Raw genomic sequence first — 20,081 nt, 5'->3', positions numbered from 1 at the left:
CCTTACCCTCGTCTCTGCAGAGGAGCTGCTGTGCGGGGCCACCAGTGCTACCAGCTGAGGCACCCCATGCCTAAAGCTCTGTGCTTAATTAAACCAATTAGCAATTTAATCTTGTTAACAAACCAAGATAATTGCAGTATTAACAAATTAGCCAGCTGTATGGAAATGCCTGCTTAACAGCTGATAATAGCTGGTCCTGATGGAGGAGGGAGGGCTGTGATCTGTGACTAATGACTGATGGAAGGTGTAATCGGGCTCCTCTGCCCTTGGCTCCAGCACCAGCCTGGGCTGCCTTGGTGGGGGGATGGCTGGGGGAGTGCTGGGGCTCTGCCCCTGTCACCCCATGGCTTGTGTGGCACAGTGCTTCCTGCTCAGGGGTGGGTTGCTCTGAGGGTGGTGGGGATATTTTTCCCCCAGCAGGACACTGCACTGGTCAGACTGCAATGTCTGATTTTATACTGAATTTGGCTGATGAGCTCCCAGCCCTTGTCTGGCCTATCCCTGGTGTCTCCAGCCTCCCCTGGCGCTGCAGGAGCTCTCCAGTTGTCTGTACCGGAGCTAAACAGAGAGGTGGCCTTTCACCATGGGACTTCTCCCTTCTCAGTCACTGAATAATTTCTGAGTCTTTGCCTCCCTCCCTCCAGTTCCTCCATGGGGGTGACTGGAAGGACTCGCTCCAGCATATGCTTTCCCCAGCCTTGGCCAGGGAGCTTCCAGTGTCTGCCTTGGGCCATGTGCGATGTCGATCCCACAGCCAGAGGTTTCATCCTGTTGTATTTGTGGGCGGTTTAAATATCCGGCCAGTTAATTGTAGAATGGTCAGGGTTGGAAGGGACCTCTGGAGATGATCTAGCCCAACCCGCTGCTAAAGCAGGTTCTCCCAGAGCTTCTTGGTGCTGCTCTCCAGATTGCCTGGCTTGTGCCTGGCAAAGGGGACCATTAGCTCAGCCCTTATGCAGCAGCAGCTCCTGCACCAGGTGCCTTCAGGCAGTGCGTGGTGGGTGCCCCTGCCAGGCAGGGTGGGCTGAGGGGCTGCCAGCTGGGCTGTTTGGGGGGTCTGCAGGTCAGTGAGGTGGAGGCAAACTGCCTCCTCCCAGCTATCCATCCCAACACTCCTTTCCCCCGTTGCTCAGCACTCGCTCGTTTTCCTCTCTGCTCTCTAGTGTATGCAGACAGACCAGGCTCCTCTCCCAGTTTGGGCTGGCTCTGCTTGTCGAGAATGTGACTATGGGATGTGCAAGCCTGGCATCAGCCATGGGGGTGTGGAGGGCCTGGCAGGCAGCTTGCTGGGATTAGCACAGGCTGGGTGACGCTCTGTCCCTGCAGCACATGGTGGCAGTGCCTGGCTCTGCTATTGCACTGGGCAGATGCCAGGCAGGTCCCTCAGGCTGCTCACAGTCTCTCCTGCTGATGTTTTGCGGCATCTCCTGAATTTCTGGTTCCAGCATTCAGCCATACAAAAGCCACAAGAACCTTGCAGAGCTGTGTTTTTGTGCCCTGCCTTGAGGCTTTCCCAGGGAATTTTCTTCAGCTGAATTTTCCCCAGCAGCTGAAATTCAGTGAGGGGCTCGGCACCACTTGGGGTTTGGCTCTATGTAGCCCTCCTCTGCCCTCCAGATGTGCTTCAAGAGGGGTACCCACAGGGAGGCTGTGCCTCCTGCATCCCCCCAGGCAGACAGGGTCAGTCCCCTTCCACGGCCCTGTCCAGCTTAGGGTGCGCCTGGAGGGATGTGCTCCTCTCCAGGACCCCCTGCAGCCTGCCAGGAGTGTCCCCTAAAGCGTCCAGTCATGTTTTGCTCCAGCCCCTTCCCTTTCCTTCTCTTTCTAGGGTTTGTATGCCTCTGGATGGATTTGCTTCCCTCAAGCCAGCCCCCAGCCACACTCCAGGTGCACAGCCAGATCGGTTTTGTTTTCTTCTCCAGGCAGAAATTGTGAGGTGAGAGCAGCGGAGGCCTGGGGAGAGGCAAGAGGAGGTGGGGAAAGGAGTTGCACATCACAAGCTTCCCTGGGATAAGCTCTTTTATTTGTTAAAACATCCATGGGGAAGCAGAGGGAGAAGGCAAGCAGGCAGCATGTGGCACTGTGTCAGCCGTCGGCAGGGTGGTCTCTGAGCGTGGGCTGGTGGCTGTCCCCGTTGTCCTGGGAGCTGGCACTGGGCAGGACAAGCCTTCGCAGAGGTGTGGGTGGCTGGTGCCAGAGGTGACATGGGGGTGCTGAGGCGGCCTTCAGCCTGCCCTGGGAGTGGGAGCTTACGCTGGGGAAAGGAAGAGAAAACAGCAGGTTGGGGCTGATGCTCCAGTAACCCCAGCCCGTGTGTTTGGCCATCAGCCACCCCACCAGCCTGACAGCAGGGAGCTCTGGCAGCTGGACCCAGCTGCCTACCCAGAGCCACTGTCACTCTGCTGCCTGGGGACGGGGTGTCCTGAGACCCTACCATAGCTGATGGGGATGGAAGATGGGCGCGATATGCATCTCCTCCCGCAGAAGCCCCTGCAGCACTTCTTGTAGCGCGGACACTGCCTGTCTAAGTAGCACTTATTTGGTGGGTTGTGCATCGCGCAGGTGATGTGGACAGGCGGACAGGACCAGGTGCTGCCTGCAAGAGGAGGGAGTTGTTAGCTCCAGGCCACCAGCAGCTGAGGGACCCTGGGGAGGAGGTCCCCAGAAAATGCCCCACTCCCCTCCCACAGGATCCCTGCAAACACGGCTCCTTCCCAGCCCTGTGCCCTTCTTCCTTGTACCTAATCTTAGGGTATCTCATACCTGTTGGCAGGTCTGTCCAGAGGATGAGCATCCCCACCAGGAGAAGGGCGGCCACTGACTTCATGCTGCCGTGTCTCTGAGAGGTGTGAGTATGAAGAGCTGGGGGATGCTGACATTTAAACCCTTGAGGAGGGTGGGGGTGGGGATGGGGCTGGGCATGTGCCAATGCTTGTATCTCTTTGCTTCTGCTGTTGCGTTGTGTTTTCTGGAAGATTTTTGCGCAAGATACCAATGGGATTGCTGAAAAAGTAGCTATTCCATTGCACAACTGTTGCCTGCAGCCAGACCTGGGGCTGAAGGACAAACTGAGGGGAGGTGGTCCAGGGCATCATCCCCCAAGCAGGCTGAAGGTGGTGGAGCTTGCTTCCTCCTGGGCAGGTATGCTTCTCCAGGAGAAACCATTGTGGTGACCACACTGTGTTCCCTTCTGGGTGTCTGTTATGTGAGTTTCCCTCTGTACCTTGCTTCCACATGGACCGGCAAACCAAACCCTACAGCATGATCCAGGTGAGCGTGGGGCTGCCTGTGCCTTCCCAGGGATGATCCCTAAGGTTTTTTCCTGCCTCCTGTCCCACTAGTGGTGTAAGCTAGTGTGAGGAAAGCGGCTTTGGCTTAGCGAAGGGTGAGTCTTTCCTAAGCTCTGTGGGGGTCACCTGAATCTCTGCATCTTTTCTGGGTGGCCAATGCCAGTGCTAGAAGAAAGTGGCTGGCCTCACCAGGGTAGGGTAACGGGCTGATGACAAGGCTGCATGTAGCTAAAAGTCCCCATGCAGCACAAGGACAGCACGACTGAGCCCTAGCTCTTGGTGGCTGTAGGGATTAGGGGCTGTAGCCCTTGCTTGGATGGCAAAGATCTCGCTGCCCTTCAGAGCTCCATCTGCTCCTCCCTGCCAAGGGCATTGTACCTCTGTCCTGGGCAAAGCTGTTTCCATCAGGTGCTCTTGGGCAATGGGAAATTACCCCATTTCCTACCGATGGGTCAATGTCCCCCTTGCCTTGTGTAACAACTTCCTGGAACCTTTACTTGGGATTTCTAAGGCTGGCAGGAATCCAGGCTGCGCTGTAAAGAGGCGTTGGGAATGTCCTGGGAGGGGTGGGCACCCTGCAGCCAAACACCCCATGCTCTTGCAAAGGGCAGGCTGGGGCAGGCCCTTATTTTGCAGTTGGGTAGGGCAAGGAGTAGCAAAAGCCCAGATGTAACCCCTTTGTGGTCCATGCAGCTCCTGAGCCCCCACCATTGCTCTGCCCCAGCGCCTGGAGCCCCTGCTTTCCATCCAGGGCACGGTGAGCATCTCCCTGTGCTCTTTCTGCTCAGACTTCCCTTCTCACGTCTTAATGTGCCACTTCAACTTGACCTTAATTTACTGGATATCTGGTAATTATTGTCCAGTTTCCCTAATGATTCTGTGGCTGCATTCTCTGTAAAGCAATTTAATAAATAACCAGGAGAGTATTTAGCCAACCCAAATAGACTTTCTGGGCCATGCACCAACAATTTAGCGCTTTTAATAAGAAATACAAGCTTTAGATTAATTTTTAAGCAAACCTTTGGTGTTCAGCTGCTGTGAGGGCTGGACAGTACAGTGCTATGCTCCCAGCTGATGCCAGGATCTGGCTGAGGTGGTACTTGGGGCCGCATCTCCAGGAGAGGAGAAAACACCAAGGAGTAAGGCTTGGATTCAGCTGCAGAGAAGCTGGGGGGAAAGTCCATCTGAAGGACTTTTGACAGTGCTTCATCCATAGGAGAAAAGTCTAAAATAATTTTCTATTGCAAACTTCCCACAGAATAACACAGACAATGGCATTTCTGTGCGTAGGATGGCCAGCATTTCCCAGTGTTGCACTCTGCCACGTGAGCAACACTCATTGCCCCAGGGTCCTGCAGAGCTGTCTCCATCCTACACTGCTCATACTGTCCTCCATGAAAAGCACTTTGTGAGCCTCCTCCCAAAGCAAGGCCTGAGCTGTGCGATGCTAAGGATGCTGCCAGCTGATGCTGCATTTTCCAGCCATGCCAGGGCTCTCCAGTTTGTATTTCCTGGGGATGGTAAGGAGGGGGGCCGGCAGCCCCTGGTCCCCCAGCCAGGATGCACAAAGCACAGGAGGAACAGCTTGCACCCTGCAAAGCAGCCTGTTTTCCCTCGCAGGTGATGCGATGCCTCCAGCCTGACATCGAGCTCCATCCATCCCCAGCTCATGGCTGAGGATGCTCCGGGTCCGCTGCCTGGGGGTGCCCCCGGCCCAGTGCACCCGCGTTAGCGCTGGTGTCTGGTGCCACCTAGTGAAAAGCCATTAATGAGGCTCTGCAGGACCACACAGACATGGCCCCGCTCCCGGATGCGATCCCACAGCCTGTCCTGGGGCAACTTTCCCCAAAATCCCGCCTCAGCTGATGCCCAGCTCTTGCTGCTCTTCCCCGTGTCTCCCCCCTCCCCTCTCACACCTCATCACCGGTGCTTTGCCATCCCCGAGGCCACGCTGTGCTGCCAGCTCTCCTCAAGCCCCCTGGTCTCGCTGCCAGCCCAGCTCTGCTTTGTCTACCGCTTCCCTTAGTATTTGCCAAAATTACGCTGGGCCAACTGAAGCTTAATCATGCCCTCAGGGCACGCACCTATCTGCTCTAATGCAACCTGTTTTTAAATGCCAAATGCAGCTAATTCCTTCCCTCCCTCCTTTTTTTTTTTCTTCTTTTTTTTTTTTTCCCTCTGCAATTACTGTGGGTTTTTTTAGGGAGCTGCACACAAAGCAGGGAAGCCCCAGCCTCCAGGTTTGGGGTTGCAGAACGCTGCTGTGGCTTGGTGGTACCTGTCTTCTACAGCACCAGGATCTGGCTTGGATACAGCTTTTGGCCATCAGTGCCTTCCCAACCTGCCACCTCCGGCTGTCTGCTGGGCTGCAAGGTAGGTGGGAGGGATGGGGGCTGGTGGGGGAGTGCATGGGTGGGATACAGGGCTGAAAGGAGGGCCACAGGACTGTCAGCTGGCATAGGCACAGAGCTAATCGGCAGTGCTTCGTTTGCTGGCCCAGCAAACAGATATAATGAGGCTATAAATGCCCCGGTCCATGCTGACTGGGAGAGAGCCCTGCTCACAAGCCATCACCCCCACCCCCAAAATGGGGAGCCACTGCTTTCAATTGCATGTGGAAAAACTACTCCTTGCTTTGTAAAACAAATACCTGTGCACTTCCCAGCTCCTCTCCCCAGAGCTGTCCCAGCAAGCCCCACAGTCCAGCCCAGGATCTGCTTTCAGCCTCCTGCTCCTTGGCTCCAAATCACAGCCTCAAGCACACAAAACCTTGCCACATCTCAGCTCTAACACCCTAGGATGAGTTCCATGGAGCAAACTGCTCCTGGAAGCAGGACCAGCAGGATGTGCCCCTCAGCCACCCCTGAAAGTGCCCTATACACCCACCAGGAATATTCATGGTGGTGGAAACACCCAGGCTCTGTAAAGCTAACTGGCCAAGGTGGGTGCTGGAGCCACTAACAGCATCCCTGGGGAGAAGGAGCTGTGCTGAAGCAGTGTGAGCCCAGGGCTGTAACCCTCCTCCTCCCCCCACCAGCCTGGGGTTGCACAGCCCCATGAGCCCCCCCAGGCACGTGAATGCCTCCAGCACAAACTGCTAGCTCAGAATGAACAGCTCCTCTTGGTCCTGCTTTGCTCGCACCTTCTGGGTGCAGGACCAGTAAGAAGGTGGGTACATGAAGGATCCCTCCAAAAATCTGTCCTTATCCAGCAGCCTCTGCCTGCGTGCAACAGACAGGACCAAGCGGAGCCCTCCTTCCCCCCGGTGTGGGGCACAGGGGCTACATCAAGGGGAGCTTCTGTGGTTAAAAAGCCACCTCTGCCCCATGCATCTGCTGGAGATGGGTCCCTGGCTGCCTCTGCATCCCTCCCGTGCAGCCAGCCAGGGAGCCCTGGTGGCTCTCCTGCCCCAAGCAAACAGGTCCGAGCACCAGGGCCATGTCCCCCATGAGTGTAAGTGGCCCTGCACCACTGCCTTGGCACACTTACACCCCCCAAAAGCAGGTGTGGAGCTCCCCATGCTCCAACAAGCACAGGCTCCAAAGCAAACACTGGGAATGGTGACACAGCATCTGTGCCACACCAGTTCCCTCCAGCTGAGGCCAGGTTTGCAGCACGCTGGGGTGTCCACAGAGGAAAGATTTATTTATTTCCCCCCCCCCCCCCAAAGATATTTTTGGAGCCGATGGATGGGGGCCTTTGCAAAAGCCAGAGGCCCCTGTTCTGATACAGAGATGCCTCTGTGACCCCTGCAGCCCAGCCAAAAGGAGAGGGACACGTCATACAAACCTTCAGGGTGTTTATTAGCAGGATAGAAATTTCTTTATATAAAAGAAGTGTTTAAAAATAGCACTACCCTGCTCTCAAAATGAAATATATATATACACACGCATAGATGTTTATAGAAAGAATTATTACCGTTTTGCTATGTGATAAAAAAACCAAACAAGATAATGACCAACTCCCAAACAATTCTGCCAAAATGGGGGCAAGGGAATCTGACAATTCCTGCTGCCCACTCACCCCTGGGTGCACAGCCGGGTGCTGTGCTGGGAGCTGGCCTGGCAGCATGCGTCCCCATGCACTGGCCACAGTGCCCGGCTCTCCCTGCCCCACTACAGGGCAGCAGATGCTGAGGCAGCAGAAGCTCTCAAGGTGTGATCACAGTAGATAATTTTTTTTTCCCCCTTGCAAAGCAGCTTGCTGGGGGGCCATGGGGGGCTGCGCAGGGGCTGGTTCATCCCAGTTGCTCTGGAAAAAGGCTGGGTGTTCCATCTCCTCATCCAAAGCCCAGCCTGCCCTTGCAGTCATCCCAGACCTGCCAATTCAGCAGAACAAGGCAACAGTGATGGCTGAAACCCTTGGTTTTGCAGCAGTTTTGCTCAAGGGTGGGGGCTTTTTTTTTAGGATTTTTGTTTTTTTTTAAATACAGTGTGCATCCCCCTGGGGCTTTTGGGATACAAGAACAAACACTGATGCTTTACAACAACCTAGCAATAACAATGCCATATAGCTACTGTACATCCCCCTGTCCCATCCAAGCGCTGCAGCCCTCTGCAAGGATCACTTCTTGTTGGTGATCTGCTTTTCCAAGTCTTCGAGTCTGGCTGTCATCTGAGCAAGTGAACGTGCTAAGGAAACGGTGGGCCAAGGGCTTCTTCCCCTTGAAGGAGCCTGAAATTTTTCCTGCTCCTCATTTACCCATCCCTCCCTTCCCCGTGTGCAGTCTGTCCCCAGGCTGCCCTGCACCCCAGCAAACCCAGGTATCACCCCAAAGGATATTTTTCTCAGTCAGGCTCTGCAGGATGGCCACAGTGTTTGTCTGGAACTGCACCAGTGCCTCGCACTCGCATGGGCTGCGGATCTCCGTCTTCCCTTTGCCCTCCTCTGTGACCATGGGGGTTTGGGTGCAGTCAGAGTCATGGCCCCACAGTGCCTGGCTCTCCCCTGCTCCCACACAGCGCGAGTCCCTTATCCCTACAGCCACCCAACAGGGCTGTACCTGAGCCTCGGGGCTATCCCCCCTCTGATTTTCCTCTATTTTTCCAGCCTCACTCCTTTTTTGCCAGGCTGCATCAGTGCTAGCCCAGCAAGCTCACTGCCAGGCATCCCACAGGGCTGCCACACTCATGGTCACAGTGTGCCAAGGACAGCCAGTGCTGAGCTTCACTTTGCCTTCAGCCCAGGGTGGCAGGGAGCATGCTGACCCCATGTCTGCAGCCTTGCAGGGGTCCCAAGGGCACTGGGGAACCCCAGCCTGCCCCAGGGCAGGGATATCACAGTAACCCACCCTGGTCCTCCTGCACCCGGCAGCAGCAGAAGCACAGGTCTGCACAAAGAGACAGGCCATCTTCGGAGCTGGGGCAGCATCCCTCAAGGCAGAGTGCAACCTCTGCCCATGCAACAGCACTGGGGTGGCTGCTCACATTAATACTTTTGTATTAAAAGTCCCAGCTCCACTTTCTCCTTTTCCAAATCCTTCCCTGAGACCCACCTCTATACCCACACAGGCTGGTGAGATGCAGAGGCAACCTAGGCTCATGCCAGCTCACCCCAGCCCTGGGGTACATGACGCAGGACAACAGACACACAAACCACCCCACTGGCTCTGTGGGGAGAGGGCTCCCCCAGGCTTGGGGGTGAGCCCACCCACTGTGGCCAGGGGCACCCACCTGGGCAGATGTTCAGCTTGAAGTTCTCCACGAGGTGGGTCATGGTGGTGAAGTCTGCTGAGTAAGAGAAATGCTGCTCCACTGGCTCAGAGGCGATTGCTCTCAGCTCCTCTTCCACAGCCTTGCCAACACCCACAGCAAACATGATGATCCCTGTGTGGCAAGGATAGATCCTGAGCACTGTGCTGGCCACCCTGCATCAAGCAGCCCCAAGCCCAGAGGGAGCAAGGCTGGGGATGCAGGATTTCCCCTGGGCTTCCCAAATACACGGCAGGAATTTGGGAAGGACGGGCAGGAGGACGGCAGCACCACTGCAGTGCAGGCTGCTGCACAAAGGATGCTACCTGGAGCACCCTGCAACCACGGCAGAGGCAGGTCTGCCTCTGTGGACCAGGCGATGCAGCATCCCAAGGCTGGATGCTGCAGCCTCCCCCAGAGCAGCCACCCTGAGGAACCACCCTGGGATGCCCAAAGCACTGCAAGTCGGGGTTCCCCAGCCCCCCGCACCTGACTCCTTTGCTCTCCTGGCCCACTCGGAGATGTCGTCCTGGGAGCGCCCATCCGTGAAGACAAGCCCGATTCTGGGGATGTTGTGGGAGAGAGGCCTGGCACCTTCCAGCTCGGAGAAGCTGTGCTCTACCATGTGCTTGAGGGCAAGGCCTGTCATGGTGCCTTTCTCCATGTATTCCACCTCCATCACCGCCTTCTTGATCTCATCTGCGCTGTGGTACTTGTTGAGGGGGAACTCAGTGCGGACGCGGCTGGAGTACTGCACCAGCCCCACCCGCGTGCCGTGGGGGGACACCTCCAGCAGGTCCACGATGCGGTTCACAAACTGCTTCACCAGCTCAAAGTTTTGGGGCCGAACACTCTTGGAGCCGTCAATCACCATCACCAGGTCGATGTGCCCAGCCCCACACTCTGCAGGCACAGGGGGAAGGTGAGAAGGGACCAGCCTGGCCGTGGGCACCATCGGAGTGAAGACGCCCAGGGCTGGGGCAGAGCTGTGGGCTTCAGGACACCATGTGGACCCCCTGGAACTGCAGCCAGGCTGAGGCTGGGAAGCAGGGCTAAGCACACCCAGGGGTCTGAGCCCAAAACCCTCCACTGCCACTGCAGTGTCCCCTGAAAGTCTTTCCTAGGTCTCCCTTTTCCTGAACCCTTCCTCAAAGTTCCTGTGACTTCTTCTGGGCCATGTCACAGAGGACATGAGCGCACGCCCATCCCCACAGCATCCAGGGTGCTCCCCCAAGCCCGGCCAGCTCTCCATCCTCCTCCAACCCAGCTCCAAGTCCCACTTAGACCCCCTGCCTAGTTTCAGGTAAGCCCTTGCCAGACAGCGAGGATGCCATGAGCCGTGTCCGGTACTCACTGCTGCACGCCCTGCCATCAGCCTGGAGCTGCTGGCCCTCGGGGCACACGCAGCGGTAGGAGCCCTCCGTGCTCACACACTTGAACTCGCAGCCATGATCCACCCCGTTGCAGAGGTCAGTGGCTGGAAGACAAGCCAAGGGCACAGGGTTATCCCCACTCAGGTGGGGTGGTCCGGGAACAGCCCCTCCCCTGGGGACTGGGCAGGACATACAGGTATCTGCCATACACTGCAGCCTGTGCCGTGCCACCGTGCCAGGACGTACCCTTGCAGGACCTGCTGTCGGGCTGCAGCGTGAACCCACTGCGGCAGCGGCAGTAGTGCCCGTTGGGGATGCTCACGCACTCGTGCTGGCAGCTGTGGTTTCCGAAGCTGCAGTAATCGATCACTGGTGAGAGAAGGAGAGGGGTGGGCAGACAGGGAAAGACAAGAGGAGAGGGGAAAAGAAGCAAATGAAGAAGGGACAGCAAGGGAGATGGCCACTTACTAGAGCAGCTCCTCTTGTTCTGGCTGAGGTAGTAACCCGCACGGCACTGGCACAGGTATGACCCACGAGTGCTGACACACTGGTGTTGACAGCCATGTCTCCCGTCTGCGCATGCATCGATGGCTGCAGTGGAACAGGACACCCATCACCCTCCTGTCCCAGCCTCCCTGGGGCAGCCGAGCAGACCGCTCCAGGGCTTCAAAGCAGCTCCCAGCGCCATTAGGCAAGAAGGAGAAGTCCTGGGTTGGTGGCCAGACCAATTAATACAGCTTTGCACTCAACATACAGGGCCAAAACACCATGTACTTCGGTGGCTGGGATGTGCACCCTCTGGTACCCACTGCCCAAAGCCCCCTCAAGCGACAGGCAGCTGGTTGTGCCCACAAGAGCCCCAAGTGTCCCACCCCTGAAAGGTGACCAGGATGCAGCAATGCCATGTGTCCGCAGTCAGTACAGACCCGCCAGGCGGTGAGCCCAGTGAACAGAGCACCGAGGCTGCTGCTGGCCTCAGTGGGTCCTCTGCTGCTTTTCAGCTTCCCTCTGTGACACCTGCAACCACAAGCCTTCTACAAGAGTTAGGATTAAAAAAGGGGGCTTACGGGAACAGGTCTTTCCATCAACGTTGAGCCTGTAGCCTGGGTTGCATTCACAGTAGAAGGAGCCGGGGGTGCTGATGCAGCTGTGCTGGCAGCCATGCTCCTGCTCCATGCACACGTCCACCCCTGCAAGACAGAACGGGCATCAAAGCAGCCCACAGGCACGCTGGATGCACAGGGACCGCAGCTCCAGCATGTGCCACGTCCCTGTAGCCGAAGCCTCTGGGATGACCCACAGCGCCACAGCCCTTCCAGCCCCAGCGCTCACCCACTGATTTCCAGTGCACAGACATGAATGTTGTGCGGGGCAGGCTTCTGAACCGCTTTGGCTTTCTGGTCTACCCAAGTGCTAAATCAAAGCTCGGTATTAATTGGTACTGTCGACAGCTTGAGCTGAGTAAGCAAAAGCTTGAGCTCGTCAGGAACGTGCTACAGGAGCCAGGTCTGTGTCCGTGCAGCCAGGAGCCTGCAGAGCCGGCTGGGAAGGGGGCACCGGGGCAGGCAGGCGGCGGGCAGGGTGCTGTAAGCGAAGGCACCAAGTGCAGGAGCACTTGTCCCCAGGGGACAACATTTGCTCAGCCCTGCGCCCCAGCAAGCAGAGAATCTCCAAGGCAGCCCTGCAGGCACCCAGGAGCCCCCGGCTAGCAAACGCTGCCTAAATGAGGCTGGCAGCTGCCTTCTGCCCTTCAGCAGATGCTGAAGCACGTAAGCAAAGCCTTGCCAGTCTGCTGCAGTGCCAGGTCTCTGGCAAAGCCTGCCAGCATGACGAAGGACAGACAGGTCCCAGCCTGCAAGCTCCCGACCTGTGCCAGCACAGCCACGGTGCGAACCAGCCTCCTGGCTCCTGGCCGAGACCGGCTGGACACTGCACAGCAGCCCCATGTGCCCAGCGTGTTATTAAACACAAATGTGCATGCAGCAGATGCCACGCATGTGTCTGCACGGGAGGAGACGCTGCTAGAGCCACGTCGAAAGGCATACAGGGCTCTGGGACGTGTCACCTGGCCCTGTCACACCCAGGAAAACCAGCTCCACATTTCCTGCTCTTTAATACTCCCATCATCTCCTGGCTTGGGGCAGAGCTACCAGGCACGGGTGAAGAAGAGCGCCCACTGGCAAATGCTTTCAAAGCTTTCCTGATCTCGCTCCAGGAAAGGTGAACAGCCACCTGTCCCAGCACCTCACCAGGGAGGTTGCTTCCCTGTCCACGCTGCTCCTAGCAAGAGCAGCCACCCCAAAACACCCCTCTGAAGGTCACCTTCTAGCCCAGCTGAGGAGCACCAGCGCTGCCCTTGCCAACCCACATCCGCAGCTCTCACCCACCGCAGAGCTTGTCCTGGAACTGCTTCCCAAACTGCTGGATGAGTTCGAAGGACTCCACCAGGAAGACATGCTCCTCCAGCGGCGGCGAGGCCATGGCTCGCAGCGAGTTCATGTCAGCCCGCTGGATGCCCACAGCATAGATCTCAATGCCAGCATTCCGGGCCTGGGTGGCCACCTCAGTGACACGGTCCTGGGGTCGTCCGTCCGTCACGATGATGGCAATGCGGGGGATCTTCTTGTGCAGAGGGCGCGCGCCCTCCTGCGTGGTGAAGGCCACGTTCATGGCATACTGGATGGCCAGCCCCGTCATGGTGCCCTGGGCCAGCGGGACGATGCTGTTGATGGCCTTCTCCATGTCCGCCCGCGTGAAGAAGGTCTTGAGGGAGAAGATGTTCTGCACCTGGCTGGAGTACTGGATCACCCCCACCCGTGTGGCGTTGGGGCCCACGTCCAGGCTGCCGATGATGTCTATCATGAACCGCCGCATGGTCTCGAACTCAAAGGGGCGCACGCTGCGGGAGCTGTCGATCACAAACACGATGTCCAGGGGACCCGTCCTGCACTTCAGGGCTGGAAGGGGACAAAGAGACAGTTCAGCCTCACAGCCACCTGTGGGAAGCAGGGCTGGGAGCAGAGACATCCCTGTTGAGTGGCTTGAGGATGCTCAGTGGGGGAAAGAGAGGGTATGTCCAGGCAGCCCTCACAGACCAGCACCCTCCCACTGCCAGATAAATCCATGGAGGGTGCTAGCAGAGCGGGAGCAGGGATGACAGGCTGGGGAGACACGCCCTGGCCATGAGGCTGTGGGGAGATGGCAGTGTCCCCTTCCTCCCCAGTAGTGTCCCTGCAGCCAGACCCAGCTCCAGCTCCCTGTATTTCTACAGCCGACAGCCCCAGGGGCTGCAGAAATGCCTCTCTGCCTGTTGGTATCTACCCTGGCAAGGCTGAGGCACAGGTTTAGGCAGCAGCGTCTTGATCTCTACAACAAATCAGAGCATTAAAGTGTAAAACAGCCCAATGCCTCGGGCTGTCCTCTGCAAGCCGCAGCTCCTGCTCCAGACCTCTGTGCCATGCAGGAAAATATTGCTTTGGGCAGCTCTTCTGTTCCCCCCGCAGCTCCAGCCTCCCCTAGTTTTTACTGCATTTTACCAGTTTCTGCCTAAAACCAGGGCTTGCTTTGTTGTTTTGGTTTTTTTAAGGGCAGAAAATGAGACGGTGAAAAGCACAGCTAAGGGCGTGCATGTGGCAGGGATCGAGCCAAAGAGCCTCTCTTGGACATATGGGTGCTACTTCCAGTGCAAACCAGGAAAGTGTTTAGCAAGTGAAACACCAATAAACATATTTTGCTTGGCTTGTGCATACCCAAGCCTGGGAGAATTTGGCCCTAACGGTAAGCAAACATTCTGAGTCCCTTTGGGATGATGCCCAGACCCCAGCTGTCATCTCAACTGCTCTGAAGGTCTCCGAGACATACCTGCTTCTTTCTCCGTCCAGCGCCTTCACTGTTTTTAAACTGGAATTGGTTTAGCTCCCTCTGCCCTGGGAGGAGAGAGGCTGGTACCCCGGGGTTTGCTTTGTCCCCCCTGTCAGAAGACCCATACATGGAGGGGGTTATCCCTCACAGCTGTGCCTCCTGCCAAGGCGGGAGCCCCCGCGCAGGAGGGTGACAAGCCCTGAGCTGGGCTCTGTCAAAGCTGAGGACGTGCCTGGAGCAAGTGGCATGAGACCCACCGTGCTGGGGCCAGGCTTGGGCTCACACTCCCCTGGGCAGTGCTGGGAATTTTGGGTCACCATGTGGGGGGATCCTCCATCCTCCTAGGGATGCCTCCAAGTAAGAGGCATCAGGTCCACCCACCCCAAGCAGCAACCAGTCCTCCAAGGGCTTCACTGCCCTGACGCTCTCACTTCTCTCTCCTCCAAGCAATCCCCACCAGCCAGAGCTCACCTGCAGGTTTTGGTCTGGCTTCCAGTGTCGTCAGGAGAAGTAGGAGGAGAGGGGCAACGGGCAGGAGCTTCATCATGGCTCTGTGATACCACACAATTCCAGGCCTGGTAGGACTCGCTGTAGGGAGAAGACAATGTGCAATCAGTGCTGAGGATGGGCTGAGCCACAGGGTGACAGTCACCTGCGGTGGGTGTCCCCAGGCAGTGCCAAAAACCCTCAGCAGCAGCAGTTCTGACAGATCCATCCCCAAACGTCTCTGAACCCACGTGGAACTTTTCCCATTCAAGGACTGGCAGTCTCAGCACAGCTAAATTTCATTACAGTAGCAGCGATCTGCCAAAGGGTCTGATTTTCTGCTCTGGGTGGAGCTGGCCATCGGACAAGCCTTATTTTCACTTGCACACCAGGCGGAGGGGATGTTCAGCCAAATGCTTTTTCACTGGCGATGCAGCTGCTCCCCACAGCCAGCCAGAATGGGAAAGCTGCACCCAGGGATGCAGAGCACCAGCCCTCCCGACACTCCCCCCACATGGCAAGAGAAGCCCCCAGACAAAACCTGCTCAGAAGTCTCCCAAAGTCATTGGCAAAGATCATTTTTCCAAGAACCCGCATACATTTCTTTTCTGCCTTTTTCCAAGCTACCCTGGGAGACCAGAAGCCTCTGCTGGCACAGATGGGCACCCGCTGCCCCCGGCGCGGCCAGCCTGCTGCTTGCCTTCTCCACACCACCGGGAACCTCATCACTCTGTCACCAGCGCTTTGCAGCTCTCCCCATCCTGCTGGCTTCTCTGAAGGATGCTCTGCCCCCCACCAGTTTTTTTCCTGCATTTGAGGCGGGATAGTTAGGGGAAAAGATATTTAGACCAGTTACCCAAAATCTCAGCTTGCCACTTGTCTCCCTCCCTGCCCACCTCTGTGTTACCTTGCCTTGCCTTTCCCTGCCCTTGCCTGGCTCCTGCAGGGACATGGATTTATTTGGTTTATTTTTATTCCAGCTCTGGTTGGAAAGCCAAGGTGCTGGGGGGGGGGGGGGGGGGGGGGGGGGGGCGGGGAAATGCCACAGTTAATGCAGCTTCCCCCAGGAGATGTGCAGCGCCAAGACTGGCCACAAATACTGGAAGGGTGCTTTTTAAAAAAAGCACAGAGAAATTAATTTTATCAGTAGTTATCGGCTGATATTTATTTAGCTTCAGGAGGTCTCAGCTGTAATTCATCACCAGGGTTGCCATTTAATTGCTCAGTGGTTACGTGCAGCCCTGAACCTCATGTATTTGATAGCAGGGACACTGATAATACGTTTCACAGCTGCATCTTAAAATTGTCTCCAGACTCAGTGTTCACACCTGAAAAATGATATTTAAGAATTAGAAGGACAGAAAAGGGCTACAAGAGGAAACTGGGATCCAGAATACCAGTCTCAAAGTGAGAGACATGGTCTTTTCCCGGGGAGCATGAGCAACCCAGCCAGCCCGGGACACAGTGGCTCCGCAGTGGGCATCGGGAGCTCCGGCACAGCCATGCAGTGGAGGGGCCAGCAGGATCGCTCCAGGTTGTGGAGATGAGGGGAGGCTGCAGCCTAGCAGGCATTTTCTAGGAAGCCCCAGGGCTAAGAAAAGCATCACTTTGTGACCAGCAGTGCTCAGGTACCTGTGCCCACTCACAAAAGCACCATGTGCAAGCGGAGGAGCAAAACAGCCTCTCCTACCCCAGCTTCGTTTCCCCATTTATTTAGCAGATTCTTTTTCCAGCAGTGCTTTTTTGGGGAGAAAGTACTCACTAACCACTAAACATTTTGGGGACAGCTATGCCACCTATAACATTTCTGCAGCTCTCCAGACTCCAAGCCTCCCTGCAATGGCAGGCTGGTACGCAGCCTGCGTCTCACAGCATCCATATAGCCTCAAAGCCAGCCAGAGAGAGGAATGAGCTCTCGGGCCAGGAACCAAGGAGGAGAAAACCATTTCACAACTGATCTATTTTTAACAGCATCTCAGCTTTGGATGAAGTCCTGGCACTCTCCACAGCTGGAGGGGCTGATGCTGCCGGGACAGGGCAGGGTCCGCCATACATCCAGCACCGGTCCTGGCAGCAGAGACCCACGCTGTGACAGCACCCCAGACCCTTACTTCAGTATCATGCCCAGCTCTGCCCCAGCCGCAAGGCTGATAGGGACAGGGAAGCAAAGGTGATGGGACAGATGCCCCCAAGTATCGTTCCCACCATGCTGCGCTGGGCAGCTTCCCTGCTACCCACTGCCCTGACTCCCCTGGGGCTGGCAGCACTGGGGCTGACTTGTAGCCCTGTGGAGGGGTTCCCCCCACCCCAAGGGGTCCCACACCCCCACAAGCCCCTTGCTACCGTGCAGGAGCAGGAGGGAGATGGGTGGGAAGTGACCGGCTGGCAGGCAGGTGCTGCGAGGAAAGGCAAACACAGCGCCGGCTGCAACACCAGAGACCTTGAGATAACACTGAGCTATAAAGGAAAAAAGGTCCAGGCGGGGCGAGTGCTGCTGGCTGGACTGGCTCAGCCAAACCCTGCAGCGGCTGAGCTGAGACAGACACTCGGAGCATCTCCTGACTTTTCTGAGCAACGCAAGGGGAAAACCAGCCACTGCTTGTCCCTGTTGAAGGAGATGCTCGGTACATGGCACAAAGAGGGTGACCAAGGGAACAGCCACACATAAGGACAGAAGAGTCAGCCGTGAACCCAGCTTCCACCTGACTCTCCTCGTGATCTCAGACAAGGCGGACACGGAGATGAATCCCCAGAGTCAAACAGGTAAGCCAGCACGCCTTCCCCAGGCACCTCCACCAGCAGTGCCACCCCCCAGGGCATTGCTTCCCTCCCTGCTCCACCACTTGTCCATCGTCTGCTCTCCCTGCCAAGTGCTGAGTCTCGGGGAAAAACAGCCGCTTCGGGTTTCAGTGCAGCCTCCTTGGCAGCTCTCTCCTGGCTACAGGTTAACAGAAATGCTCTGAATATTCCTCTTCTGGTTCATCTGCACAGGTCAGACCTGGGTCCATCCTCCCTTGGGCAAGCCCAAAGGACAGGGCATGGCAGGGAGCAGGGTGAGGGATGCAGCCGGCTCTCTGCCCTCCTCATTGTTACAGGGGTGGGGGCTTTATATATTGAATTGTAGAGGGGATGAAGCAGATGGAGAGAAGAGATGAAAGGTTCAGGAGGTGGCAGTACATTCACAGCCCAGGAAAAGTCCCAAGTGCAGTGTCAGGAGGAGGAAAGCAGGCTGCGGACCATGACTGTGGAGTCATGAGCCAGGTCTCAGGTACAACCACATGCAGGGTTTCATACATCCGGGCACGTCAGCCTTTAGCTGAGATTTCTGTTCATGGCACAAAACACACAACTCCAGCCACCTGCCTGGCCTTGGCAGGCTTTTGGCACGTCACGGGAGCAGCAGCAGCAGCTCTGCCCTGGCTCCAGACCCTGCGAGAAGCCAGGACAAGGGATCACCATGCGTTGCAAGGAGAAGGGAACAGCCTCTGACCAAGCTGTTACCAAACACGTGCAAAGCCGGAGGGCTGTCCCATGCAGCGTGCCCGTGCACAGGAGGAAGCACGCATAGCACACCTGGACATGCATGGCAGGAGTGCATGGCACTGATGCCCCATGGTACCAGCTGATAACACATTTCTGTGCTTGAAACCTTGGCTGATGGTAGAGCAGCCCTAGACACAATGTTCCTGAGACTCACCTGCCTTGCCATGTACCCTGTTTTGCTCTGCAGGGCTTTTCTTTGCAAAGACCCAACCAGGCAGTTTTGGCAGGCCATAATTCAACGCCCGCATCACTGTTACTTGATGAAAGAGTCAAAACCAAAACCCCAAACAGGCTCAGGAGCCTGGATGCAGATTCCCTGCGCTTGTAACACCAGAGTCCTACCAGGGCAACAGCAGAAAGACAGCATGAGCTGGCCTCCAGCTGGCAGCTGGGGAGACAAATCTTCATGACCTCAGCAGGACAGCAAGTCCTCCTTCAGGTCGATGCCCAGGAGACAGGCTGCGCAAAAAGGGCATGTGGGACCAAGAAAGGATGACCAAAGTGTGTCTTGCCCCAGGCACAGGGCACAATAAAGCAACCAGAGCTACCCGAAGAGATGCAGACAACTAACATCAACCTGGAGGCACCTCCTGATGTCAGATTTTGCTGTGGATACTCCAATGGAGTGCTGGCACGTTGTCCACATATTTGCAAGACCCTCAAGCCATGTGAACAGATGAGGCTCGGGGTAGCCCTGGAGCTGGATCCACCCTCTCCTGGAGGGTTGTCCAAAGGTTGGTTTCCCCCAGGAGAATCCACAATCTCAGGGCGCTCCCTGCCCGCAGCTGCACGGCTCTCAGCAGTGCCTCTGCTGCCCAGGAGCACTGAATCCACCCTCAGGACCATTTTACAGGCAATGTTGACCTTGCACTCAACCACAGCTCCAGCAGCTCAATGCTCATCCTCCACAGCAGCTCGATGATGAGCTGCAAATCCCACAAGAGAGCATACCAATGCAGTTTCCAGAGCAAGTAAGAGTCAGGGAGCACAAGCACATGGAGACCAGAGAAATTACATTAATTTCCAGCCCAAAATAGGGGTTTCCCCCCCTTTTTAAGGACTGATGTGTCCTTGTTTCTTCCCAAACATGCATGTGGGAGAACAAGAGCAGACTCTTTCCAGGACATTGCAGTACTCTCTGGTTACAACACTGTGGCAGCTTTACTGGGCCAAACGCCACCTGGAAGGACATGTTGTTTGAAAAACAAGGCTGTATTTCTCAAACAGCACATCATGGCTCCAAACTCAACAGGAGCGAATCAGCAGGAGTGCCGTAACAGGAAGACTTTGCTGGATGTAGAAATTACTTCTTTTTTTCTCTCCGTTTGCTCCCCAAAGAAGCTAATCCCCTGTTTTATGGGGCCCCCCTCCCGCACTCACTATGATTAACACATGCACAGCGAGGGCAGGAGGAAGATGGGTTTCTTGTTCAGGTCCATTTGCAGGCTGAGTGACAGATGTCCTTGCCTCACAGCTCATGGACTTAGCATACACGTCCCAACAGGTTTATATTATTAGATGACATAAGAAGTCCCCTTGCGAGGGAAATGTTGGGCATAGCAATGGACAGAGCATCCCCTTTCAGATGTTCTCCACGGCAGAACATGAGGTCTTTCTCTGCCACCAATCTATCTCTAAAAGACCTCCCAGTGCTCTGCAGCTCAACCAGGAGCAAAGCCTCTTGTCCAGCCAGCCTCTGCACTGAAACACGCTGTACCTGGGCTGCTGTGGCAACAGCTGCCAAGAATAAATGCCGTATTCTCTTGCAAATTAAGCATGGCCTTTCAAAGAACGCGTTAAAGATCTAGCCAAGAGGAAAACATGGTCAGCCAATTCCC

The 20,081-nt window shown here is 56.3% G+C and overlaps 3 protein-coding genes across 4 annotated transcripts in view; 1 reads left to right on the top strand and 2 right to left on the bottom strand.

Moving 5' to 3' along the window:
- Positions 1 to 2,001: 2,001 nt before the first annotated feature.
- PI3 (peptidase inhibitor 3) lies at positions 2,002 to 2,919 on the bottom strand. Its single transcript, XM_014279810.3, has 3 exons — positions 2,764 to 2,919; positions 2,435 to 2,596; positions 2,002 to 2,254 (listed from the first exon to the last, which is right to left on the bottom strand). Exons 1-3 carry the CDS (start codon positions 2,825 to 2,827, stop codon positions 2,250 to 2,252), a joined length of 231 nt encoding a protein of 76 aa, XP_014135285.1. The 5' UTR covers positions 2,828 to 2,919; the 3' UTR covers positions 2,002 to 2,249.
- A 4,155-nt stretch (positions 2,920 to 7,074) lies between these two features.
- Positions 7,075 to 20,081, bottom strand: part of MATN4 (matrilin 4) — an 18,101-nt gene continuing 5,094 nt past the window's right edge. Inside the window, exons 2-11 of one of the 2 annotated variants that reach the window (XM_055722903.1) lie at positions 14,686 to 14,802; positions 12,741 to 13,310; positions 11,421 to 11,543; positions 10,822 to 10,944; positions 10,600 to 10,722; positions 10,335 to 10,457; positions 9,470 to 9,883; positions 8,963 to 9,115; positions 8,073 to 8,177; positions 7,075 to 7,912 (exon numbers count right to left, since the gene is read on the bottom strand). In XM_055722903.1, coding sequence (XP_055578878.1) covers positions 7,854 to 7,912; positions 8,073 to 8,177; positions 8,963 to 9,115; positions 9,470 to 9,883; positions 10,335 to 10,457; positions 10,600 to 10,722; positions 10,822 to 10,944; positions 11,421 to 11,543; positions 12,741 to 13,310; positions 14,686 to 14,761 — 1,869 coding nt within the window. In that variant the 5' untranslated portion in view covers positions 14,762 to 14,802 and the 3' untranslated portion in view covers positions 7,075 to 7,853. The remainder of the gene's footprint in view (positions 7,913 to 8,072; positions 8,178 to 8,962; positions 9,116 to 9,469; positions 9,884 to 10,334; positions 10,458 to 10,599; positions 10,723 to 10,821; positions 10,945 to 11,420; positions 11,544 to 12,740; positions 13,311 to 14,685; positions 14,803 to 20,081) is intronic. The other variant, XM_055722902.1, reaches the window with a different exon arrangement.
- The window catches only part of RBPJL (recombination signal binding protein for immunoglobulin kappa J region like), a 20,510-nt gene continuing 19,228 nt past the window's right edge, over positions 18,800 to 20,081 (top strand). The window contains exon 1 of the mRNA XM_055722546.1: positions 18,800 to 18,977. Within this exon, the coding sequence (XP_055578521.1) occupies positions 18,800 to 18,977 (178 nt within the window). The remainder of the gene's footprint in view (positions 18,978 to 20,081) is intronic.

The sequence above is a fragment of the Falco cherrug genome, chromosome 10, assembly GCF_023634085.1.
Source record: "Falco cherrug isolate bFalChe1 chromosome 10, bFalChe1.pri, whole genome shotgun sequence".
Classification (NCBI taxonomy): Eukaryota; Metazoa; Chordata; class Aves; order Falconiformes; family Falconidae; genus Falco; species Falco cherrug.
The sequence above is the reverse complement of the archived record's forward strand: the minus strand, read 5'-3'. Positions and strand labels throughout refer to the sequence as shown.